Source organism: Geosmithia morbida, assembly GCF_012550715.1.
Source record: "Geosmithia morbida isolate 1262 chromosome Unknown scaffold_4, whole genome shotgun sequence".
Classification (NCBI taxonomy): Eukaryota; Fungi; Ascomycota; class Sordariomycetes; order Hypocreales; family Bionectriaceae; genus Geosmithia; species Geosmithia morbida.
In genome coordinates this window covers 1,678,210-1,703,188 of record NW_023336191.1, presented here as the reverse complement: position 1 = coordinate 1,703,188, position 24,979 = coordinate 1,678,210, and the positions used below count along the sequence as shown (strand labels likewise).

General features: G+C 55.8%; 8 protein-coding genes across 8 annotated transcripts; 6 read left to right on the top strand and 2 right to left on the bottom strand.

Moving 5' to 3' along the window:
* Positions 1–3,629: 3,629 nt before the first annotated feature.
* Positions 3,630–5,144, top strand: GMORB2_5998 (glycoside hydrolase family 72; the record flags this gene model as incomplete). Its single annotated transcript, XM_035467968.1, has 3 exons — positions 3,630–3,756; positions 3,838–4,498; positions 4,565–5,144. 3 exons carry the CDS (start codon positions 3,630–3,632, stop codon positions 5,142–5,144), a joined length of 1,368 nt encoding a protein of 455 aa, XP_035322934.1.
* A 770-nt stretch (positions 5,145–5,914) lies between these two features.
* On the top strand, positions 5,915–6,961 carry GMORB2_5997 (uncharacterized protein; the record flags this gene model as incomplete). The annotated part of the gene is made up of 2 exons (XM_035467967.1): positions 5,915–6,260; positions 6,435–6,961. The coding sequence occupies 2 exons, from the start codon at positions 5,915–5,917 to the stop codon at positions 6,959–6,961; spliced, it is 873 nt and encodes a 290-aa protein (XP_035322933.1).
* Positions 6,962–7,117: 156 nt separating this feature from the next.
* GMORB2_5996 (TFIIH basal transcription factor complex TTD-A subunit) lies at positions 7,118–7,532 on the bottom strand (the record flags this gene model as incomplete). The annotated part of the gene is made up of 3 exons (XM_035467966.1): positions 7,118–7,165; positions 7,238–7,386; positions 7,514–7,532. The coding sequence occupies 3 exons, from the start codon at positions 7,530–7,532 to the stop codon at positions 7,118–7,120; spliced, it is 216 nt and encodes a 71-aa protein (XP_035322932.1).
* Positions 7,533–9,110: 1,578 nt separating this feature from the next.
* GMORB2_5995 (uncharacterized protein) lies at positions 9,111–9,578 on the top strand (the record flags this gene model as incomplete). Its single annotated transcript, XM_035467965.1, has 1 exon — positions 9,111–9,578. The coding sequence occupies one exon, from the start codon at positions 9,111–9,113 to the stop codon at positions 9,576–9,578; it is 468 nt and encodes a 155-aa protein (XP_035322931.1).
* A 3,237-nt stretch (positions 9,579–12,815) lies between these two features.
* Positions 12,816–14,010, top strand: GMORB2_5994 (uncharacterized protein; the record flags this gene model as incomplete). The annotated part of the gene is made up of 2 exons (XM_035467964.1): positions 12,816–12,867; positions 13,973–14,010. 2 exons carry the CDS (start codon positions 12,816–12,818, stop codon positions 14,008–14,010), a joined length of 90 nt encoding a protein of 29 aa, XP_035322930.1.
* Positions 14,011–14,031: 21 nt separating this feature from the next.
* Positions 14,032–19,810, top strand: GMORB2_5993 (uncharacterized protein; the record flags this gene model as incomplete). Its single annotated transcript, XM_035467963.1, has 3 exons — positions 14,032–17,751; positions 17,829–19,584; positions 19,767–19,810. The coding sequence occupies 3 exons, from the start codon at positions 14,032–14,034 to the stop codon at positions 19,808–19,810; spliced, it is 5,520 nt and encodes a 1,839-aa protein (XP_035322929.1).
* Positions 19,811–21,723: 1,913 nt separating this feature from the next.
* GMORB2_5992 (solute carrier family 25 (mitochondrial carnitine/acylcarnitine transporter), member 20/29) lies at positions 21,724–22,985 on the top strand (the record flags this gene model as incomplete). The annotated part of the gene is made up of 2 exons (XM_035467962.1): positions 21,724–21,853; positions 22,174–22,985. The coding sequence occupies 2 exons, from the start codon at positions 21,724–21,726 to the stop codon at positions 22,983–22,985; spliced, it is 942 nt and encodes a 313-aa protein (XP_035322928.1).
* Positions 22,986–23,471: 486 nt separating this feature from the next.
* GMORB2_5991 (large subunit ribosomal protein L22e) lies at positions 23,472–24,226 on the bottom strand (the record flags this gene model as incomplete). Its single annotated transcript, XM_035467961.1, has 3 exons — positions 23,472–23,795; positions 23,926–23,955; positions 24,212–24,226. The coding sequence occupies 3 exons, from the start codon at positions 24,224–24,226 to the stop codon at positions 23,472–23,474; spliced, it is 369 nt and encodes a 122-aa protein (XP_035322927.1).
* Positions 24,227–24,979: the final 753 nt, after the last annotated feature.

Below are 24,979 nucleotides of genomic sequence, written 5' to 3'. Positions count from 1 at the left end.
GTGCGAGTTATGTCTTGAGGGACACGGTGCTGCCTGTGCACGATTCGGTACTTTTGGACAGCAAAGGGCGGTGGTATTGGTAACTATTAAAATTGAAACCTCCATCTTTATCTCTATCACTCTTTTTTTTCTTCTCTAGAAGTCGTGGCTGTACAATGACGATGATCCGAATCTATACCTGCGTGGTTTTACTCCAGACTTACAGGATCTCTCCCCCCATGCTAGTCTACATGCTCGACGATGGAAGCCGGAAGATATCTCGTCTTGGCAGCTTGGCACTCACGCGGGAAGCCAGGCTCTTGCTATGCCCAGGCTTCGGGACGACGCAGATGCAGATGGACTGGGCTTGGCTTGGGCTGGGGGTGGAAGAGAAGAGCAGGGGGGGGGGGGAACCAGGTGTTAGGTGATGTGCTGGGGGGTGGTGGTTTGGGGGGTGGTGGTGGTGGAATTTTCATCGACGTCAGAAGTTAGTAGCAGGTAGATCAGAATGTCGACGGCTTTTGCGGCGATGAGAGAAAAAGAGGGTAAACCAGCGGTGGGTTTGGTTACAAGTGTTATGAGAGCAATCTAAGAGAAGCAAAGAGGATGATTTGATAATAAGAGAGTTGGGGAGAGACTCCTCTCGTACGAGGACCAGAAGCAGTATGACTAACAAAATCGAGTGCAAAAATAGCGACGCGTCTGGTATCTACAAGTCAGTACTCGGAATTAGACAGACGGCCGGCTGGGAGTGGGCCGAGGCGCCTAGGACCTCGAGGTTGTCCCCCTGACGATCTGATTGCGTGAGAGGGAAATAATGGGGATATGGGGCGAGTGACGAGGCTGTGCAGGCAGGGGGGGGTATTATTCCTTGCATAGCTAACTGCTACTGTTATTACTACGAGGGAAAGATGGTGTGAGTGAAGAAGAAGGAGAAAAAGAGAGCAACACCGCTAAGAAGTCTCGGTAAGTACGAGAGCACGAGAGTTGACAAGGATCCGCTGTTGGATAGCGAAGCAATGGGGGCCCAGCTTCGTCATCGTGCTCCATTGTCCTCATACAAGGTCTCTCAAGGTCTGGGTACCCGCTCTCGATCCCAAACATACAGATATCAATACACACCACGCACGAGACCTTTTAGGTCACGGCATGGAGCGTGGAGCATGGAAGCATCACAGTCATCAATCTTTCCTTGCTTTTCTCTTCTTCCTCTTCTTTCTCTCTTCCATTCGTCTCCTCGACCGCATGCCTGCGACGTAACGATCACAATCTCCATGGGACAGGCAAGCAGGGGGTGAAGGGGGGGGGGGGGGGGGGGGGGGAGGAAGGAAGACAAGAGAGATGAGAGAGGCGAGGCCTCAGGTAGATGATACTAGAGGTACAAGTACGGAGTATATATGTATACGAGTAATCGGTACGTAGCGATAATACGTACTGATCGATTGATTCATCCACGATACACACATATATAATCTGTATATATACACGGCACCTGAGCCGGGAATACGCAGGGCGCCGTAAAAGAATCCTGTAGGCTCTACGGAGTACAGATTACTTGTAGGGGTAGCAGAGGCTATAGCAGAGCACCCCCCATGCTGCCAGTTGATACCGCGCTCCCTCTACACGTACCCCCCCGGCGCCCAGGGCCCGCGGCTGTCACGGCTCGTACGGAATCACGGCAAGGACGGACCCCAGTAAGATGAAATGCGGGCAATTGCCCGGTGACGGAAGGAGGAACAGTGGCCGTCGTGGGCTCAGGAGAGGGGAGGATCTGTTACCGGTCGCATTGATTGCTTGAAAAGAAGAGCATTGTAGACGATGGGTCGGAGGCTTGTGGTAGCAGGGAGAGAGTAGAGGGACACTACGAGTAGTATCATCAGGTAGAGGAGAGAGAGAGAGAAGGTGGTGGGATGCCTCCCTCTTTCTTGTGCGTGTCCTCTCTATCAGCGGTCTTGTAACCAACCCCCCTGTAGGCCCCAGGAAGACGCGTTCACTGGACAATGACGCGTACGGTGAACGTTACGACTGTTACGTCTTGTTGCGCCACTGACCAGCGGCGCCACCGTTGAACCACTGTAACCAGCTGTCTACTGCTAACATTGCTGCGAGTATATTACCAAGAGAGACAGCTGCGAGCGCAGTGATAGGTCCGTTCCCCGAACTCGCGTATCGTCGCGGTGGATGGGAACAAACAAACCAAAGAAAAGAAGAAGAAAAAAACACTGCCACACTTGGCTGGGCCGCTACCGCGTCGTCAACATTCCATTCCGAACAAGAGGCGAGGAGCTCGTATCCCATATCCATTCTTTTTTCTTCTTTTTTTTTTTCCCATTCGTCGGCCAACCAGCCAGTCCAGCTAGTCCTAGCAGCTCGTAACCCTTCCCGTACAGCTTCTGGGAGGGTCGCGTACGAGTATAATACACAAGGTACGGAGCTAGCCCGACATGTAATACCTGCACTACTCGTACAGACAGTCTAATACTGATACAATGGGATATAGGAAGAAGTCAAAAGACCCAGCAGCCAAACTAGTTAAATGCCAAGGCCCCACGACGTATGGTGATCGGATCCCCTCCCCCCCCCCCCCCCCCCCCCCCCCCCCCCCCCCCCCCCCTGCCGCCCGTGGTTGGCAGTGGGCACCGTTGTCCTTGTCTGTGGGCCACGTAAAACCCACATTGACAATCCTCGAGCGCTTTTACGGTCCCACTCGACCTCTCTTCCTGGTTTGGCACTTTGCTGCTGAAAACCCCCCCTCCCCCCCCAAGAAACAAAAACAACAACAAAAAAAGAAGAGGGGAGGAGCTTTGTCCACGATACGAGGCTTCAGAGTATACTCGTACACCGTATCACGCCAGTACACACGGTACTACCTCGTAACTGGGTGGCGGTTGCTGTCGCCGTATTGCGTGTGCTCTGCCGCTGGAAAACCTGTCTGGCCGGCGGCTGGTATCAGCTGTCAACCCACTCTCACGCACGTTCCAATATTAGCCATCCTCCCGTTAATTACGCCTCGCAGCGCATTGCTGATACGGAGTACACACGGTTACAACCTGCCATCCCCATCATCTCCCGTACACGTTCAAGTTGTACTCTCCGTACTCCCTCCGTAATACACAAGACTACCACGCCAACTACGTAGCTTTCCTCCACTCCCCCCTCCTCTCTGTCTCCTGAGAAGGACAAGGAGAGGGGGGAAGAGACAGGGAATCTGAAGGAGGGCGCCCACGCTCTGGACTGACTACTCATCCCCTCCCTCCGACACCTGCACCGTCTCGAGACTCCGTTAGGCCCCCCCATAATAGAAAGTCCTGTCTCTCCCCCGTTCCGGTCTCAACCCTTCTCCCTCCTTCCATTCTTCTCTCCTCCCTCCAACCATCTTCTCTCGTCTTTCTTCTTTCCACATTCTTCTTCTTCTTTATACCCCGTCCAACCCCCTCTTTACATGTTGGACTTTTCGTAATAATCCCGCCCTTTTTTTTTTAAACAATCTTCTTCTCTTGCTCGATTCTCTCACTCCTTCGAGAGTCGCACACACATTTTTAGACCAAGAACAACTTTCTTGCCCTTTTTCTTGTCCTTGTTGACATATCCGCTCACTGAACTGCATCTCTTTGTCGTAAAACCATACTACATACGAAGAAGACGACACGATGAAGGCCTCCACCCTCTTCTCGGCTCTCGCCACCCTCGGCGCCGTTGCCGCTACTCCCACTCCGACCGAGAAGCAGCCTCCCAGCAAGCGTTCGACCCTCCCTACCATTGAGGTCTCCGGTAACGGTAAGTGAAGCGAGAGATGGAAAGAATCGGCAGTCTGCCGGCCCTGGCTTCGGTGTGGCTGACGCAGCATCAACACGGCAGCTTTCTACTCTGGGGGCAAGCGCTGGTACATTCGTGGTATCGACTACCAGCCTGGTGGCTCCTCCAAGGAGACCGACCCTCTTGCCGATGCCGACACTTGCAAGCGTGACATCAAGAAGTTCGCCGATCTCGGTGTCAACACCGTCCGTGTCTACGCCGTCGACAACAGCAAGGACCACGACGAGTGCATGCAGGCTCTGGCTGACGCTGGCATCTACCTTGTCCTTGACGTCAACACGTCCAAGTACTCGCTGAACCGTGCCAGCCCTCAGGTGTCGTACAACGCCGATTACCTCCAGTCCGTCTTCGCCACCGTCGACATGTTCTCCCGCTACACCAACACCTTTGCCTTCTTCTCCGGTAACGAGGTCATCAACGACGAGGCCGACACCGACAAGGCCGCTCCCTACGTCAAGGCCGTCACCCGTGATATTAAGAACTACCTGAACTCGCGTGGCCTCCGCAAGGTCCCGGTTGGCTACTCGGCCGCCGACGTCGCCTCCAACCGCATGGAGACTGCCCACTACTTCAACTGCGGCTCCGACGACATGCGCTCCGACTTCTTCGCCTTCAACGACTACTCCTGGTGCAACTCCGACTTCAAGACCTCCGGCTGGGACCAGAAGGTCAAGAACTTCACCGACTACGGTCTCCCCATCTTGTAAGCCTCTTGACATGCTCCCTCCCACGGCACCCTGGAATCCTCTACTGACCGTCCACGGCACAGTCTGTCCGAGTACGGCTGCATCGAGAACCGTCCCCGTACGTTTGACGAGCTTAGCGCCCTGATGAGCACCAAGATGTCTGGCGTCTACTCTGGCGGTCTCATGTACGAGTACTCCATGGAGGGTAACAACTACGGCATCGTCAACATTGACGGTGACGACGTCACCCCCACCAAGGAGTACGCCGCCTTCAAGAGCGCCCTCGCCAAGTACCCTACCCCCACCGGTGACGGTGACGCCGCCACGACCACCCACTCTGTTCCCTGCCCCACCAAGGGCTCCAGCTGGGAGCTCAGCAGCAACGCCATCCCCGACATGCCCTCCGAGGCTGACCAGTACCTGAAGAAGGGAGCCGGCACCGGCCCCGGTCTCTCCGGCTCCGGCTCCCAGGAGGCCGGCGACAGCGGTACCGCCACCGCCTCGGGCACCTCTGGCCAGGCTTCCCCCACCGCCACGGGCACCCAGTCCAACGACGATTCTGATTCTGACGGTGACAGCGCTGCCCCCACCGTGCACATCTCCGCCATGTTCCCCGTGGTCGCCGCCGTGGCCGCCACCTTTGTCGGTACCCTCCTGCTGTAGAAAGGTGCCACTTTGACTTGTTTTTTTCTTGACTTTGTTGTCTTTTGCGGGATGGCCTCAGGGGTCTATTTTAGAGTAGGACGATTCAGAGCATGAGTATGTACTCTTGTCTTTTTTATTTCTTTACTCTTTTAAATTTTTTTTCTATTGCTCGCTTTCTTCTCATCTCTTACCTTTTTATGCAATGGCGTGCGCAAGATGGTGTGCTTATTTTTTGTCCCCTCAAGGGGGGAATTGCAGTATTGTAAAAAAGAAGAATGCTCTCCTGGTTGTCCTACGCAGGGTAGTCCAGAAGTTGATTCGGTCCTGGAAAGTTTGAGGAGGGATACTCGTTTTGTAATTCGGTACATGCCATAGCTGTCAATTGCGTTTTCTACATCTGTCGTCCTGATAATGGTGATGCTAGGAGGCATGTGCTGCTATAGGAGCAGTGATGGCGTAGTCTGGATGAATGGTGACCTCGGCATTTCCACATGAACCGGCTACGTAATGACCTCGGCGTGGGGTACAGACGTTGTTGTATGCATATTACCGACTTGGTCCATAGTTCATCCACCCGATACGTTCATCCCTCCCTCTTTCCCTTCTCTCTCCTTCACGTCTTTATTTCCGTCCTGAAACGGAAGAGAAGTGTCGATTGCATATGTATTATATGCAATCACGTACTACGAAAACTATACGCCAAACCAGACCAAATACCAAACCAGATCAGACAATAAGGGAAAAACAGACGAACCACCTCCCCCCCCCCCTAAAAAAAAAGCAGGAAAATGACCTACGACACATATCGTCACTTTCACGTAACCACGCCGGCACCAGGCGTTTCCCACGTGGAGATTAACCGGCCGGAAAAGATCAACGCCTTCAGCAAGCCCATGTGGCTCGAGTGCGGCAGGCTCTTCGACCAGCTCAGCTCCGACGCGGACGTGAGGGCCGTGGTTCTCAGCGGTGCGGGCACCAAGGGCTTCTCGGCCGGGCTGGACGTCCAGGGCGGCGGGGGGGATCTCGTTGCTCCGGGGGGGGAGGGGGTGGACGCGACGAGGAAGGCAAAGTTTCTGAGGGGGTTTATCGAGGATTTCCAGCGTTGTATCGGTGCTATCGAACGGTGTGAGAAGCGTGAGTTCTGTTGTTCTCCGCACCGTTCTTTTCTTTTTTTTTAAACCACGAGGAAGGGGGGGGGGGTTGGTTGGTTTGTCTCTATTGCTTTGGACTTTTTTTTTTTTTTTTTTTTTGCATTGATTTCTCTGGATTGGATCGGACTACCTGACTGACAAGAAAAGGGACACATAGCCGTCATAGGCGTCATGCACGGGATAGCATACGGTCTGGCCATTGACATTGCCTGCTGCGCCGACGTGCGCATCTGCACCTCGGACGTGCGCTTCTCCGTCAAGGAGGTGGACATTGGCATGCCTGCCGACATCGGCACGCTGGCGCGGCTGCCCAAGATCGTCGGCTCCCTGTCGTGGGTCAAGGACGTGTGCATGACAGCGCGCGTCTTCGACGCAGAGGAGGCCCTCCGTCAGGGATTCGTGAGCGCCGTGTACCGCCGACGCGACGACGGCCATGGCGGCGAAGGCGAGGCCAAGGAGGAGGCCGTGAGGGCGGCCGTCGGGATGGCCACGCTGCTAGCGGGCAAGAGCCCCGTCGCCGTGCAGGGGACCAAGGAGCTGCTCAACCATGGGAGGGAGCATACTACGGCTGAGGCGCTGCGGTACACGGCCGTCTGGAACTCGGTCGCCGTGCAGGGGGATGACATGGCCAAGGGTTTGGGGAGTGCGCTTGCTAGGACGACGCCAAGGTTTTCGAAGCTCTAGGGCGTGATTCTTCAGTCTTGTTCTTTCTGAATGTTTAGATTTGTCTCTCTCTCTCTCTGTGTGTGTGCGTGTGCGCGCGCTGATAAAAAAAATTCAATCGCTTGTTTGTGACTCGAAATGACATGGTTCGTTAGGCATGATACTCGTCAACATCTACTACTCGGACCCGGACTCATCTACAGGAGGGAGATTTTCCTTGAGACGCTGTGGGAATTTGGAAGAAAAAAGAGTTAGTCGGTACCATGGTGACAAGGTTCGGGATGACAGGAAACATACATCCTCTAGCTTCTGCTTCAAAACAGCTACCATGTTCTCCTTGACCACGACGCGTTCATCGTCTAGATCCTCGATGATGAATTCGTGCTTCTGACTGTCAATGTTGACCAGGATGGACTTGATGGAGGGATCGCACTCGATCAGGACGCCTGGGTTGATCTCGTCAGAAATGCACGCTGGGGGGGGGGGGGGGGGGGGGGGGGGGGGGCAGCTGGCGTGGCATTGGCTTAGCACTGATGGAGGGGGGGGATGGGATGGATGTGAGATATACTATACCTCTGATGGCACGGGGCATGGCGGACAGAATATATGTTTGTCTGTGTGTACGTGTGCGTGCGTGTGCGCTGTGTGTATGCGCATATATGCATATGTGTATCTAAGATGTATGGAAAGAAGAGGAAAAGAAGAAAAAGAAGAAATCTATTGCTGGGTTTCTGCTGTAGAGAGATCCAAGGTAGGGAGATGACGGAACAGCAAGAGGCTGAATGACGAGATGGTGACGATGATGGCGAACAAATGTACGGAGTGGAAGAGTAGCGAAAAGAGAGGGAAAAAAAAACGGAGCAGGCAGACTTGTCAGCAGAGGCTGATTGGTGGCCCAGGTCAAGTACCTAACGAGTACGTGTCCGTACCGTACGCCACAATGAGGATGTGATGTCACCGCCACGTACTCGCTCGTACACACATCAAATGAGTTCTAGACCAGCGACAGGTGGGAAGGATGTCATTTAACCGACTGTCGATAGAACGTGAGAGGGGGAGAGGGGGGGTTGGGGGTTGGGGGTTTGAGGATTGACCAGAAAGAAAATGGTCCTTGTTGATAGCACGAGCATAATAATCTGTACAGAATACTGTATGGTGCTAGTGCATTATCCGAGTATTGTCAAATTGTCAATGTACGGAATTCAGGGAGAAGGAAGAAAAGGACGGGCCTCTTTTCAAAACGCCGGGCCCGGCCAGGTCCAGGCTATACGAGTAACAACAACGTCGCAGTTGTTAAGATCCCCCGGCAGCCAAGATTTGTCAGTTTCTGACTTGCTGGATACGAAGTGACTCTAGTATTACTCGTATGGACTCGTACGGAGGGGGGAGTATTAAGTAGACTCCTACTATTAACCACCACCACCAACCATACATACCACCTAGAAGTAAGCCTACTACTACTTTCGTACCTTGTGACCTCCCTCCCCCTCCCTCCCTCCCTCCCTCTCTCTCTCTCTCTTTATCTCTCTATCTCTATCTCTCTTCCTCTCTAAACTGCTACTACTAGTGCCAAGGTGTGGTAATAATTATAAGCCAAAAAGTGCTAGTAATAATCCATTCCTACCCAATCTCTCTCTCTCTCTCTCTCTCTCTCTCTCTTTTCAATCTACCCCCCCCCCCCTGTGCCGTTAATTATTTTATCATTATTTTTATTTTTAAAATCAACCCAACATCCATTCCTTCCGAAAACAATCATCATCCCATATTCCCTCACTTACTCGACCTACATTGTCGACACTCTTCTTCTCCTCCAAACACGCGACCGACTACCGAAGAGATCTACGACTGCGTCACATTCCAACCTATACAGAGCTCTCGACCCGTACAAGAAAGAGAGTAGCAGGCCGGGGGCAATAAATACACCAAGCTTCCTTTTCTGACTGCGCCTCGCCCGCGCCACCCGCATCGAGAGGTTGGAGAAGAGGGAAAGAAAAGGAAAGAAAGGGGAAAGAAGGGGGAAAGAAAGAAAAAGGCGAATACATCACCACGAAAGAAGGTCGCAACGGCTGATCGCTTCCTGCTGCGGCTGCTACTGCCACCACTCTGTCTCTTCCCTCCGTCCCACTCGTCGATCGATCCGAGACAACCGACAAGAGACAGCAGCCCCAAGATGGCCGAAACGACGACCAACTACGTCATCTTCCCCGTCTTCATCATCGTCCTATCCTTCCTCACCCTCATGTTCATCATGCGACGAAGGAACCGTCGTCGCAACCTCATCATGCAGGCGCAGAACGGCGGCAGCGGAAACAGCCAGTGGCCCGGCCCCGGCCCCGGAGTCGTATACCGACTACGCGACCGGGGCGGCTTCGGCGGAGCAGCTGGGAGGGTGAGGGGTGGCGGCCCCGGAGGAGGCCACGGCGGCAGGAGGAGAGCCGTCGACGAGTCTACCGAGGGCCTCAACGAGCTCGGAGAGGCGCCCCCCCCGTACGATGGGAAGAGGGAAGCCGCCGGTCCTGCTGCCACCGGCGCGTGGGGTCAGCAGCAGCAGCAGCAGCAGACACCGGGCCAGCTGGAGGCCGGCTTGCCCGGGTACTATGCTCCTCCTGCTGAACCGCCGGCGGCGGCAACGAGGTGATGCAGGACCTATTGGGGGGCGGGGGAGGGAGGGGGGAGTTCCGGTTCAATGTCTGCGGGAAACAAAAAGGAATGATTTTTATGCGGTTCTTTCTCTACCTTACTTTTACATCGGAGCGTTATACAGCGGGTCTTTTTTTTTCTTTTCTTCCCCCCTCTTCTTCTTCTCACACTTTCACACTCCTTCTTTTTCCTCTTCTTCCTCTGACGATGTTCCCTGGGGAAAAGCAACAAAAAAAATCAAGGCAAAAAAAAATTAAAATTTAAAGCAACAACAACAACGAAGCCTTTTTTTTTTTGGTCTGATAAAGTACCCTGGGGACTCGATGTGTCATGTATAACGTTACTCTGTTATATTCCTTATCACCAATATCGCTATAGATGTCGTCGCTTACTGGGGCGAGCAGAAGGGGATAGTATGAATATTAATATGGGACCGCTGAGCCGAGACGATACATACATGACACACATGGCATATGTGTAACAGGCGAGCATCGTGAACTGTCATCTGTCGGGCATAACGTAAGGTACGGTACAGGAACCGGCGTCTCTCCCTCCCTCTCTCCCTCTTATATTTCTCGGTCGTCTGGGAGACGTGGTGGGGGCGTACTGTTTCTGGTTATGGTAAGAGAGTGGAAAAAGAAGTCATCTTACCTGCCACGAGAGTGTTAGTCCCTTTTCGTTGCACACGACATCCACAATGTGGGTTGGATCAGAGACATATATCGACACACTCCTCCATCTGCATCGACCTGCATGCATCTACGGATATTAATCCGTGTAATCGTACGGAGAGGGAGAGCGGAGCTTTAGCTATCAGGGAAGTAACGGATGAATTCAGCCTCTCGTCCTATTTTTTCCCTTGCTTTTTTTTGTCTTCCCTTTCCCAAAAAGGAAAAAAAAACGACAAGAAGAAAAAATCGCCGACGGAGAAGAATGAGTGGGAATGATGGTGTTGGTGGCGGTGGAGGTCGATGCTGCAAGTATTTCACTGGATAATGAATGATAGCAGGCACAGACATCCCCCCCCCCCCCCCCCCCCCCCCCCCCCTCTCTCTCTCTCTCTCTCTTGGATCATAAGGGATATCCCGGTGACCCGGTGACGGGATAAAGAGCCTGCAAAAGTACGGAGTAGTCATGGCAGCAGCAGCATAATCTGTATTCGTAGTAGTCATAGCATTCGCATTGGTAGTACGGCAGCAAGGTGGGAGGAAAGGAGGAGTCAACAAGTGTGCGTGTCGGGCATTTCTTGCGTGAACCAGTGGCGTGGGGTAGGCGAAGGTGGCTTCACCGCAGTTTCAGATATGGCGACACGACGTAGTCTACCAGGGACAGAGCGGATTTCCTCTCTTCTCCCCTGGGAAGATCCTTGCATAAGGGAGAGGAAGAGGACGGTACGGAAGTAGGGAGCTGATATGATATATAGATCGAGAGAGAGAAGGAGAGGGAGAGAGAGGGGGAGGAAGGAGGAAGGAAGAAGGAAGAATAAGAAGAGCAATACGATTAGAGAGGGGAATAGAAAATCGTGGCACGTCGTATTTTCGGGTCGTGCAGTATTTATTCATGGGGTCCTGAGGAGGGGGTGAGGGGAGGAAGTAAAGGTAACAGTGTGGTCACGCCGCCGGTCGTGCGTGGCGTTCTCAGCATGAGTACGAGTACGGGGCATGTATGCAAGTCAGGCTTCTGGTGCGCAGGTGTGTAATCTAGGGAATCCATATCAATGCAGATGGAAGAAGGAGAAGGAGAAGGAGAAGAAGGGAGAAGCCAAAGTGGTGGCGATGATGCAGAGTGATACGAGTACCTGTAATGACCAATCTGTTTAGTGTACGGCTAAGCGAATCCTCTATCCCCTCCTTCTCAGAGGGTTCTCCCTCTTAATACTACGGGAGTCGTACCTGTATAGCATAGCCTACAGGTATATGTAGAGAGGTGAGAGGAGGGGTAATAATAAGGATTGTATAGTGAGTGACTGGAATGTCGGACCATGTGGGCGGGCCGTTTCTGACCGTTTTGACAAGTTCCCATTCCAGCCTCCCCGCATTTGAAGTGACGACATTATTTGATGGGGGAGGGGAGAAAAAAAAGAAAAAAAAAAGAAAAAAAAAGAAGAAAAAAAGAGGAAAAGAGGAAAAAGGGAAGATGATGATGATAATGCGATTCGAGTGCGTTGCTGAAGAGGTCTTTCCCGGCCGAGGAGAGAGATCTGCTATACAAGCTACGAGGACGGATACTGGTTGAGTAGCAAGCTGTATTCTGTACCAGAGTACAGATGGCAGTAATGATGAGACCAGCAATACCAGCACCAGTATCTGTTACCCGTAGAGAGAGAGGTACGGTACATGAACGGGCATACCGCGCAGTCTGGAGAGCATGACAGATTACGGATGGGGGCGGCATTATCAGTCGTACGAGTATTACTCCCCGTACTGCAGGTTTTCCGTACAGCGTGGCATGTGGTATGCAGGCAGTAGCAGCAGTAGTAGCAGTAGCAGCGAGTAGTAGTAGTGAGTAGTCGTAGTAGTAGCGGGTAGTAGTAGTAGTATTGGTGGTGGTAGTAGTAGTATAGTAGTAGTAAGTAGTAAGTAGTAGTAGCGAGTAGCAGGACCAGCCAGCCTGAACAGGTCATAACATGTATCTACTCGTATACGGGTCATGCAATGCAATCTGTACTCGTATACGGAGTACTATGTATTATGGAGTACGGATACTCCTCGTACAGGTGATGCCAAAGGGTAATCATAATGGCCAAGCTAATAAGTCAAGCCATCCTATTCAGTCACCGACCGGCACACGGTTTCCAGGCCAGACATCCCTGTCCCTTTGGTGACCCCCCAGCCTATCCCCTGTCCCGCCATCTCTATTGGACAGGAGTGTCGGCAGCGCCAACTCATCATAACCCCTCCCCCCCCCCCCAAAAAAAAGGGCACCCACCCGGTTGAGAAGGTGTGTGTGGTTGGACATGATATAAACAAAGGAGGGAGTAACCTGTAAGAGAACAGGCTGCCCCATTATCTGCTGATCTCTCGGTGATGGTCTCTCTTCTTGCTGCCATCGTCACTCCATAGCGCTCGTACATGTGAATACTAATGATAATCATCATTGACGGGATGTATGGGCTGACCTTGACAACAGCACTACTACACACGTACGGAGTATCTGATGCGGATAGCAGAGAGGTGCTCTTACCATTGCAGTGTCCATACATCAACAACGACACCGTCGAGACTCCCGCGAACGCATGATATCACTCCTCCGTACAGGTGACTGTACAGCTGACACAGCGACCACCAGTAAGGATACGAATGAAAAGCCGACGGGAGGAAATAGAGAAAAAGCAAAGAAAGGAAACACGCTCAGAAAGAGAAGAAGAGAAGAAGAAGAAGAAAAAGTACCAGCAACGGGCGACCTTCACCTAGGAAGAGAGAGAAAAGACTGCCAGACCCCTGCTTCTCATCCACTCTTCGTTGCCCGGTTGCCAGGTCGCCCAGGTGGTTCCAGCTCTTCTTTCCCACAGCCAGCCAGCCCAGCCCACCGCCCGCCTCTGATCTGCTCCACCCAACCTTTCTACTTGCCCGCAGTCGTTCCTTTCCCTCTTCTGAGTGGGAGAGACAGGGAAGAAAGAGGGATAGCGAGAGAGAGAGAGAGAGAGGACGAGAGAGAGAGAGAGAAGTCTTCCACCGCTCTGCTCTCCCAGCTGAACCATTCATCACCCGAATCTTGCTCTTCCTCCTCCTGTTCAACATCTGGTTCATCGGCGGCCTTCTTTGTTTCCTATTTCCTTTTTCTTCTTCTTCTTCTCCCTCCCCTTTCCTTCCCACATACCACCACCATCCCTGTCTTACTTTCCTCTCCTCCGTTTTCCCGTCTGCCGGCCCTGTCTTAATGTGAGTACCTGCCACCACCTGGGACTTTGTTGTCTCACTGCGACAATATCGGGTTGTGTTTGTGTGCGTGCGTGTCGTCTGCGTGTCAATTCATCTCGGGCTGACATTGCGCCTCCTCTTTCTCTCAGTGTTTTCTTTTTCTATTTTTTTTTCTATTTTTATTTTTATTTTTCATTTTTTCAAAAATTTTTTTTTTTTCACTTTTCATTTTTATTCTTTCTCTCCCCTCTCCCCAGCCGTTGTTGTATCTTTCTCTTATGCCACATGTCTTGACAGCCCGTTCCCGCATTCCATCTCCCTCCATCTCGCCGTCCACCTCCTCTGGCAGACCAAGCGCCCTCTTCCCTTCCAACCGGGCCGCAACGGGCGAGCCGAGCCGATAGCGACTCCTCCTCCTGCTCGCTCCTCTAGAGAGGAAGAACAACGGATTTGGGGATCGAACAGCAATAGCCACGCAGCAATAGCCACACAGCGATAGCAACGCAGCATAGCAATAGCAACACAGAAACAGCAACGGCAACGGCAACGACAACGACGCCGCCTTTCTGAGGCTGCACCCTCCACAAGAGCATGGGTGCAGACTCAAAGAGGGGCGCGCCGCCACTGCCAGCTCCCACCGAGACCGACACGAACACGCCCACCGAGATGACGTCCGACGTCTCCAAGCTGGCCGACGAGAAGTCGTCATATTCCATTCCAGACGACGGCACCCCCGTCACCATCCGCACTCGCGGCCACAGGTCAGACAAGTCCCAGACCTCGTTGCTCATCGAATACTTTGAGGGGGGCAGCCCGGGTGACTCGGCCTCCGGGTCCAGGGCAAGCCGCAAGCCCAGCATCCGCGTCCGCCTGACCCCGTCCAAGAGGGGAAAGGGGGATCACTTCCAGGTCACCGAAGGTTCCTCGTCCCGCAAGGCATCCGTGTCCCGCCGCATCGCCCTCGACGACGGCGGGCCGTCCACGCGGCAGATCGAACTGCCCGACCCGGGCGAGGACTCCAACAGCCTGGCCTCGTATGCTTCCGCCACCGAGGAGTCCAACGTGTCGAGGAACCCGATAGACATCGAGATCGACCAGGGTCGCCGCCGGCGCCGCCCAGCAAGTCCCCTGATCCCCCCCGAGAGCTACGCCGGCATCAACCCGTCCGGGAGCTACGCCGGCGTCAACGCCTCCGACATCTCCGCCATCCCCGCAGACAGCTTCCTCGACGGCACCGGTCCCAGCGGGACAGACACCAGACGGGCATCGAGCCCGTCCGCCCACGGATCGTCGCTGACCGGTCCGGGCACCGCCTTGACGGCCGCCCCCTCGGATCAGGTTCGCAGCGGCAAGAGGAGAGAACGGGTGAAGATCGCCGACAGGCCCAAGGAGAGGCCGGAGCGGACCCGCCGCTCCAAGAGCAGGGCGAGCAGCAGCAGCGAGCAACCCGTCGACGAGCACCGCCCGTCGTCCAGGCACCAGCGTTCCAGCCGTGGCGTGGCGGAGTCGGCCGTCTCGGCTGGCGACTCGGCCGTCTCCGCCAACGCGGGACAGAGCCACCGCTCGTTCGACGCGCACTCCATGCGCCCCAGCGCCTCCAACCCGCCCTCCATCAACAACCCCAAGCTGCTGGAGACGGTCGAGGACGCCATCCGCCGCCTGATCCTCCCGGAGCTCAGCGCCCTCAAGCGGGAGTCCAGCCGCCGGGAGACCCGGCGCGGGTCCATGACGTCGGTGGGCACCTCCCTCTCCAGGGAGGAAGCTGCCACGCCCGACCAACGCAGGCGCTCCTCGGGCCGCAGCTCATCCGCCCGGCCCAGCAGCAGCGGCCGGAGGCGCAACCGCGAGGCTCGCCACGACTACGGCGACAGCTCGCCGCACACCATCAGCCGCGAATCGATCCACGACGACTACCGCTACGGCGACGGCGACGACGACGACCCCGATGCCACCACGCCCAAGCGCGCCGACGACCTCCTCAAGGCTGCCACCAGCTCGGCCACGAGCAGGGCGCTCTCCTCCGTCGACGACGAGTCTCTGCTGTCGGAGGACAGGAGACAGCGCGACAGGCGGAGGAGGCGGGCGGACGGTACCAGGAGCCGCAGCCTGGGCCGCGAGCGCTATGCGGAGGAGCACCCGGACGAGGTGCCTGCTCCGGCGCCGCCCGTGCCCCTGATGGGCGACCTCCACCCGTCCGAGGTGACGCGCACCTCGCTCCTCTCCCTGGACGAGGACGACCTGCCCCGCTCGGCAAGCGAGGAGATGGCACCGGGGAGCTCCTCGCACGAAGAGGACGCGGCCGAGAGCCTGCAGCGCACCCTCGGCACCAGCCATGCCAACGTCTCCCACGGCGACCTCAAGGCCCTCCCCCGCGGCCAGAAGGCCGAGTACGCCGACGGGTATGAGACGGACGAGTACGGCCGCAAGATGCCCGTGTCCGAGTACCACGGCCGAGGATACGTCGACGACGAACACGAGAAGCCATACTCGGAGCCGAGCATCTACCCAGACGACGAGGGCTACGAGGACGAGTACTACAGCCGGCAGGATGTGCCCCCTCCCCTCAAGTACGTGCCGTACCAGGCCGGTGCCCGCGGCCTGAGCCCCATCCCGAGCGTGTCCGGCTACACCGAGGGCGGCAGCGAGGCGCAGCACCCGACGCACTCGCAGAGCATCGACTCCATCAACGAGGCCTACGAGAAGTCCCTCGAGCGCGGCGCCCCTCACGCCGGCTCCACCCTCTCCAGGGAGTCCACCCCGGGCAACGCGAGGGGCAGGGACGTCGACGACCACGGCCACGGCCACGGCCACGACCACGTGCCGGCCGCCGAGGCCTACAGCTTCCAGGACTCGGCCACCGGCTACCGCGACGCCATGTACACCGACGAGAGCGAGCTCCCCAACCAGTCGTCGCTGGCCCAGTCCTCGGTCGCCAGCCACGCCGTCCGCGGCGTCGGGGCTGCCGGGAACGCCAACGTCGTCCACCCCCGGCAGGCCGTCGAGTCCAACGTCGCCTCCCTGGTGGACGGCTCCGTGCTCGACCCGTCGCTGCTCACCAGCGCCTCGGGCCGCAACAACGCCAGCCAGCCCGGCTCCGACGCCTCCTACCAGGCACGGGGCAGCCGGGGCGCCAGCCCCGAAAAGTACTCTGCTCCGCGTCGGTCCGCTCCTGGCGAGAAGCAGTCGGCCCTCTCCGCCGCATCCCAGGACCAGGACCAGGACCAGGACCAGGACGAGGACCGCACGCGGCATCTGCCCGAGTATGAGCTGGACGAGCAGGGCCGCAAGGTCGTGAGCTCCCGGTCCCGCTACCGCCAGTCCCCCACGGCCTCGGAGGCCGCCATCACCGCCGGTGCTGTGGGCGCCGCCGCGGCCGCGCTCAAGGCCGCCCAGGAGAGGAGGCGGGCCGGCACGGCGGGCGACGACGACGACGGCCGCGAAGACGGCGGGCGCCAGAACTGGGCGCCTGTCGGTGTCGAGCGCAACAAGTCGTTCAGGCAGCGCACCATGGACGGCTACGAGCCCAGGAGCACCCCCGCCCACAGCGTCGACAGGTTCTCCTACGAGGAGACCCCCAAGCTCGGAGCGTCCGGCATCCCCGACCTGGACGACCCGCTGCCCGAGATCGGATACGTCGACGACGCCATGACGGAGCCGTCCGTCGTCCAGCACCGGCTCGACGGAGGGCACGATGACGACGACGGCGACTACGGCCAGGACCACCGCGACTGGTCCGGCATGCAGACCCCGACCCAGCGCAGCCTCGCCGCGCACGAGCGCGAGCTGGCCGGCGACGGAAGCTCGGGCGGCGGCCGTGGCCTCGGCATCGAACCCGGCCAGGACCAGGACCAGGACCAGGACCAGGACGGCTGGCACCGCACCTCGGACGACCGCAAGCGAGACACGCTCCTCACCAACCCCTACGAAGACGCCAGCCCCGTCGCCAACCCCACCCTCGGCGACGACCTGCTGGGAGCCCGCGGCCTGGACGGCTCGTACGCCGAAGGCTACCGGACCGGCAGCCCCGGCGGCGCCGTGGCCCAGAAGTACGACGAGGGCTACATATCCAACGGACCCAACGCCCAGTCTCCCGCCATCGCGCCCGAGCGCAAGGCCATACTCGACTTCTCGGCCGCCCCTCCGACCATGGACGTTGACGACCCCTTCTACGTCTCCAGGAGAGACGGGGCCGACGACAAGCGGCAGGTTAGCGGCATGTCCCACGGCATGGGCTCGCCCTTCTACGACGCCTCGACCGGGAACGGCATCGACCGCATCGAGAACAAGGATATCGTTGCTCTCATGCAGCACGTAAGTCGGGCCCTGCAGAAGCATGCACACGATCCCCCCACGTCGGAGAAGACGGAGAAGCTAACAGATCAACGCAGCTCATGGTCCGCGACGCCCAGAGGAGCGCGCGCGATACGGAGATCGTGGCCCTGCTGATGAACGCCGCTCTCGAGATGCGCAACTCGTTCCGCGAGATGAAGGAGCTCATCCAGGACACCGGAGACGACGTCATATTCTCCGGCACCGAGAATACGGAGAGGCTCCAGAAGGCCATCAGCGGGCCCCGACCCTACCCCGGCGCCACGGCCTCGCGCTCGATCCAGAGCTCCCAGCAGGTCACCCTCGACGACGCGTCCAGCAAGAAGAAGAACCTCTGGAAGAGGGCCCTGGCCGGGCTCAGCACCAAGGGCACCAACGACCTCGGCCGCATCGAAGACATGCTCATGCAGCTCCTGGGCGAGGTGGACGTGCTCAAGACGCAGACGGCCCACCCCGACTCGGGCGTTCCGACGCAGTCCTCGGAGCTCCTGCAGATGCACGGCCAGGCCGAGCAGGATCGCGGCTACGAGCCCGAGGGCGTCTCGACCGTGAGCCACGCCAGCCAATCGGACCGCCTGTCGTCCGTCGTCGGCCCCAGCCGCAGCCAGGGCCTCAGGTCGACGGCGGGAGGAGGCGGAGGAGGAGGAGGCGACCGCAGCCTGGCAGACAACAGGGTCAGCACCGTCCAGGAGCACGAGGACGAGCACCGGTACGACCGGGAGCCGGCGAGCCCCGCGAGCGAGCGCGGCGAGCACGGCGACGCCGTCATGTCCGGCGCGGGCAACAGCTCCGAGGCGAGGTCGCAGCGCGGCGTCTCGGTCCCGCCCGACAGCCCCTCGCAGCTCGCCTCGCCCCTGGCCTCGCCCACGCAGCAGCAGCACCAGACGCTGAGCGCCGGCAACACGCCGCGCACCGACAAGGCCAGAAAGCACAAGTCCAGCAGCTCGTCGGGCTGGATCCCCAAGATCTCCCGCTGGTCGGAGACGACGGCCTCGAGCGTCGGCAAAGCCTTCCGGAGCAAGAACAGGGAGTCCAAGGACGGGGATCAGCAGGTGCCGCCGTCGCGCTCCAGCTCGAGCATCGGCTCCTACGACCAGGCGTACGACCACAACCCGTACTACGACGGGGACGACAGGATGAATGCGGGGCTCGCGGATCCCAACATGGCGGCCCTGGCCCACGGACAGGCGAGGGGCGTCAGCCCGACGCAGGAGAAGCCCAAGTACAGGGCGCACCGCAACTCGCTGAACCTGCAGCACCCGCAGCCCCGACCCGGCCAGACGGAGCGCTTCCGGACCGCGCTGGAGACGTCGGCGCAGGAGTACAACGACCCGGCCACGCCGCGGTCGGTCGACTGGGCCGGTTCGTCGACCAGCCTCCAGGGCCTGCAGACCAGCACGAACCGGTACAGCAACGCTTCGTCGGGAGCCGGCCACGACGCCGAGTACACGGCCGCCACCTCGCCGCAGGGCCCTCCCCGCCCTCCCAAGGAGCCGATCGAGGGCGGCTCGGTGAGCGGCAACTTCACCGGCCGTACGCCGCCGCGGGCGCGCATCTCGAGGTTGGCAAAGGGCAGCCCCCTCTCGAGCCAGATGTACTCGGATGTCGGCGGAGGAGTCGGGTACGACGGACCCTCGTCCTCGCCCGGTCCCGGGCCCGCCAGCCCCATGAGCGGCAGCAGCAGCCCCAGGCCGGAGAACCGCAATCTCAATGCCGCGCTGGGCGTTCCCACCCGGCGGCCGACGGGGCCGAGGGCCATGACTCCCAAGAGCGCTGAGGATGAGGCTGCCAGGGAAGAGAGGAAGCGCAAGAGGGGTGAGTTTTTTTTCTTTTCTTTTCTCTTCTTCTTTCTTTTGTTCTCTTTTTTTCTCCCCCCTCCTTTCCTTCTCTTCTTTTTTCCCCTCCTTTTCTTTCCTTTTCTTCTCTTCTTCTCTCTCCCCTTTCCATGCTTGGTGATTTATTCTTCGTGGACATTCCATCCTAACGACTCTTATCAGACACATTTGGCACCGTCGCCAGCAATGAGACGGATACCTTTTAGGGCTCCCTCTTCGACGATGCCCGCTCTGTCCTTGCCTGTTCCATGGGAGATTTTGCTTTTCAGAGGTGTTGAAGATGATGTGTCGAGCAGCATTTCCATTACCCCCGAGCTATCTCACCAACAACCAGAAAAAAAAAATTTACGATACAGAGTGTCCTTTACAAGGATGTCGAGTCTGTCAGACATCGAATAATGTGGCGACCAATACATGTCACCAATGGCACCGATACCGACGACGACGACGACGACGACGACGACGACAACAACAAACATACAGACCACCCTGGAGATATGTCAAGCAGAACAATATATCTCACCAACGATACGGCGATAACAACAAAACGTACAGACCACCTTGAAAAATATGTCAAGAAGAACAAAAGAGAGGAGAGCGATGAGCAGAAGAATCCCGGGGCGACTCCGATTCTTGTCAAAAACTTCTCAACGAAGATATCTGCCTCCTTTCAACCGTGCATTTCTCTTCTTTACCGGCGGGGGATAATGCAGGTAGGGTGGGGGGGAAAAAAAGAGGGAGAAGGATTGAAGAGGGAAAAAGAGTCGATGACCAGCTTTCCAGTCTGGCGATTTTTGTTGATTTGTTTTTTATTTATCTTGTTTGCTCTTTCTTGATCTGATCCATGACGACGACATGACAGGGTTTCCTTCTCCCGTTTGTAAAGTACAACGGGGAGTGGAAGAATAGGGGAGGACTCTAAGGGATGAGCTGGGAACTTTTTTTCTTTTTCTTTTTTTTCCTCCTTTTTTTTCCTGATAGTTACAAGACGAGGAGGGATGCAGTAGATAGGTTCTTGTTTTACTGTGACGAGGCTTTGAAGTATTTTAGATACCTTTGTGTGAATTGATGGTTTGACTGAACTGTAATACCTGATGTCTTTGAGGGGGGGTTGTCGAGTTTGTGAGTTGAGTTGGTTTACTGCATCGTACCTGAGATATCCAACGTATTCAAGAAGTCGTTTAGGAGTTTTTTATTTAATATATATATACAGACTACACGACCATGTATCATGCCATGTTTAGATTACCGTAGTGTAATAACTTGTTATATTACAGTATAACCAAGCAAATACTGCATCGTGTCGAGTGCTAGTATGATAACTTCATCCGCCGAATTCTAGCGAAGCAACCGTTATTCAGACCAACAGCTTGGCAAATAATCATGTCATGAAACGGGGGAAAAATATCCAAAAAAAAAAAAAAAAAAAAAAAAAAAAAAAAGAGAGAGGGGTTAAAAATGTCCTCTTCCCATGCAATACTTTGTGCAGTCTTCACTGCATGTCATAGTAATTGCGGGAGTACAGCGAGAGCGGTCTGACTACATAGAATCAACGTCGACCCCAGAACGGTAACAAGACGAAGGTGCGGGAGTTACTACGAGAGGAAAACCGGAGGCGTAATAAGAATTAAATGTTTACTAACGCACACCACTGCGGAGTAGTGTAATCAGTAACTCCCTCCTCCTTCCCGTCTGTGTTTTGCACAAGATGACAATCCAAAAAAAAAATTAACAAAAAATAAATAAACAAAACATATAAAAAAAATAGAACTCTCTCTAGCTCCCCACCGACTTCGGAACAAGAGGTACCAAACGTCAGCAGCACCCACCCTTTGCGACCGGCTTTACTCTCTCTCTCTCTCTCTCTCTCCTAATTTTTCCATCTACTCTTCTCTTTGCCGCAAAAAAGATTTTGCCGGAAAAAAAAACCCGCTCCCCATGATCCCGATCGAAGGATTGGAAGGACAAGAGAACAAGAACCCACGACGACGCGCTCTCTCTGCCGACATTCCTCCTACTGCGATTGTGGGATTGCACGAAAAGAAAGAAGAGCCTCGACGACGCGTATTCTCCGCCTTCCCCACCCTCTAAGAAGCAATCAACAACAGCAAGGATCACAATGGCAGCAGAACGACAACAACGGCAACAACAACTTACGCAGACCAATGCCGAGGCGTCTAGACCTTCTGGTAGTCACGACTACAAGGGATTTGTGGCGGGAGTGTTTAGTGGGATGGCCAAATTGGCAGGTAAGTCTACATGGCGGCCTTCAGATGAGTAAAGATAAGATAAAAAAGAGGAAAGAAGGGGGGTGGAAGAAGAAAGAGAAAGGGGGGGAAGAAGGCACAATGAGAAGACGACGGACGAGGAACAGGAAGGACGAAAAGAACGAAGGGAACGAAAAAAAAAAAAGGGGGAGGGGGATGAAAAGAATGAGACAAAAAGAACAAGGCAAGAGAAGAAGAACGGAGAACAGAGAACAAAGAACAGAAGAAACCCTCCCCCCAAGACAAGAGGAGAAGAGCTAACAGACAGACGCGCGCACACACACGTGCACGTGCACACCCAGTCGGTCACCCATTCGACACGGTCAAGGTCCGTCTACAGACGTCGGATCGGTTCAAGGGAGCGGTAGACTGCGCGATGCAGACGGTGCGGCGGGAGGGCGTGCGCGGGCTGTACAAGGGGGCGTCCCCCCCGCTGGTGGGCTGGATGGTGATGGACTCGGTGCTGATGGGGTCCCTGAACGTGTACCGGCGGCTGGTGGCGGACAAGGTGTACGGCGTGGACCGGTCGGCGCTCCCGACGGCGGGCCACGGCGTGGCCGGCGTCATGGCCGGGGCGACGGTCAGCATGGTGGCCGCGCCGGTGGAGCACGTCAAGGCCCGCCTGCAGATCCAGTACGCCGCCGCCAAGGCGGACAGGCTGTACTCGGGCCCGGTGGACTGCGTGGGCCGCATAGTCCGGCACCACGGCCTCGCCGGCCTGTACCACGGCCTCACGGCCACCCTCATCTTCCGGTCCTTCTTCTTCTTCTGGTGGACGAGCTACGACCTCCTCTCCGGCCTCATGAGGCGCCGGTCCGGCATGGGCGACCCGGCCATCAACTTCTGGGCCGGCGGCCTGAGCGCTCAGCTCTTCTGGGTGGTCGCCTACCCGGCCGACGTGGTCAAGCAGCGCGTCATGACGGACCCGCTCGGCGGCGGCCTCGGCGACGGCACGCCGAGGTACCCCAGCTGGAGGGCCGCCGCCGTATCGCTGTACCGGGAGGGCGGCACGAGGGCCTACTTTAGGGGTTTCATGCCTTGCTTCCTCAGGGCCTTCCCCACCAATGCTTCTGCTCTGCTGGTCTGGGAGCTCGTCATGCGCGGCATCGCCTAGGTCATCCTCACATGGTTGAGAACATTTGACGGGATGAAAGAAGAGAGGGAGAGAGAGAGAGAGAGAGAGAGAGAAGAGAGAGAGAGAAAGGGAGAGAGAAGGGGAGAGAGAGGGGGAGAGAGAAAGAGAGAAAGAGAGAAAAAGGATCAAGGATAAAATAATGATAAAAACGAAGAAGAAAAAAGTACATCACTGCATCAAAGAGAAGAAGAAAAAGCATGGAAAAGATGGGGGGTGTATTTTTTTTTTGTTTCCCCCCGAGAACACCAAACGGTTGGTTTTTTTTATATCTGATATTGTCTCGATAGAAGAAAAAAGAAGATTTTTTTTTTAAAAAAAAACCCCCAAATTCCACCGAAGCGCCAGGCTTATGCACTAAAGCACAGTTTCTGAATAGATGACCTCGTTGACCATGTTTTTTTTCCCCCGTCACAAAATTCTCCTCTGATTCGAATTTTTTTTTTTGGAAAGTTGAGAAGGACGGATTTACTCGTCGTCCTCGTCGGCCTCGTCGTTGACGACGTTGTAGAACTTGAGCTCGTAGACACCGCGCGAGGTGGAGACGACGCGGAGCCAGTCACGGAGCTGCTGCTTCTTGAGGAACTTCTTGGTGAGGTACTTGAGGTAACGGCCGGAGAGGTCGCAGTGGGCGACGATCTCGATCTTGCCGTCACCCTTCTGCTGGATGGTGACGTTGTCGGCCAGGTTGTTGGTCTGGCCCTCGACCTTGATGCGGTCCTGGAGGAACTTCTCGAAAGCCGAGACGTCAAAGATCTTGTCGTTGGCGGGCTGCGAAGCGTTGATGATGTACTGGGGGGAAAGTGTTAGAGACTGAGCTTCACCTTGGAAGAAGAGAGAGCATCTTTCTTCTCTTCTGAAATCTTGAAGGAAAAAAAAATTCTGCCGAGGAAGAAAAAAAGAGGAAGGAGAGAGGAAATACCTTCTTGGCCTGGACCTTGCCACCCTTCTTCTATAAGGGAGAGAAGATAAAAATTGACACTTAGCCTACTGCATTCTTGTTTTTTTTTCACACACGAGGCTTCACGACTCCCTTGCTTCCTTCTCCATCACCATGTCTGTGCGTCCGTCCAAGGGTTTTCCCCCTCCAAGTCGAGAAGCGTCTCCAGCGTAGATGACGAGGTTCGGGACCACAGTGACCGGGAGAGAAGAGGCAGCAGCAGAGAAGTGTGTGAAGCCTCAACAGCAAAGCGGTGTCATGTACATACTGCCTGAGGAGCCATTGCTGCGGATTGGTAAAGTGAGATTTTTTTTTTGGGGGGGGTGGGAAGGTCGTTGAGAGATTTTGATGTCGATGAGAGGGAGATCGCAAAGAAGTCGAATCCTGCGTCGTTTGGTAGATGGTTGAATAGAAGAGGGGGGGGGGGGGGATTATTTTCGAGAGTGGATTTTTTCTTTTTCTTATTCTTCTTCTATTTTGTCCCTTGTTTTGAGATTCCCAAAACCCCACTAGGGGCTTGTGTGTGTGTGTGGGCGGCTAGGGTTCTTCTCCCTCCTTCCGCATTAACATATACTCCGAGGACACTGTACGTATCGGGGCCTCGATCAAAGCTAAACTATCTACGAAAATAGGGGACCTACAGGTATACTTGTAAGTGGAGACGAACTTCATCCCCCGACAAACATCCTGCCTTGAAACTGACAAGCACTCTTCGCATTGGATCTTGACCAGGTAATACGCAGTAGATAGAGTGGAATTACGGGAGACGGACGATGGGGAGATTGTGCATCTGATACCTGAGGCTTCCGCTGTATCTCCACGTCATGAGTAGCTACCGCCCGGCAGACAATCTAAACTTTGGGTTCACGCCCATTGTGATGCGATAACCAACCTCGCCCCCCCCCGGGCAAATTCATGATTCATTCACCTCAACCATGTTCTCTCTAAATCGTATGGAGTAGCTCGTTTCTTTTTTTCTGTCTTTTCTTGAAGAGAGAGGGAGGGAGAGAGAGAGAGGGAGGGAGAGAGAGAGAGA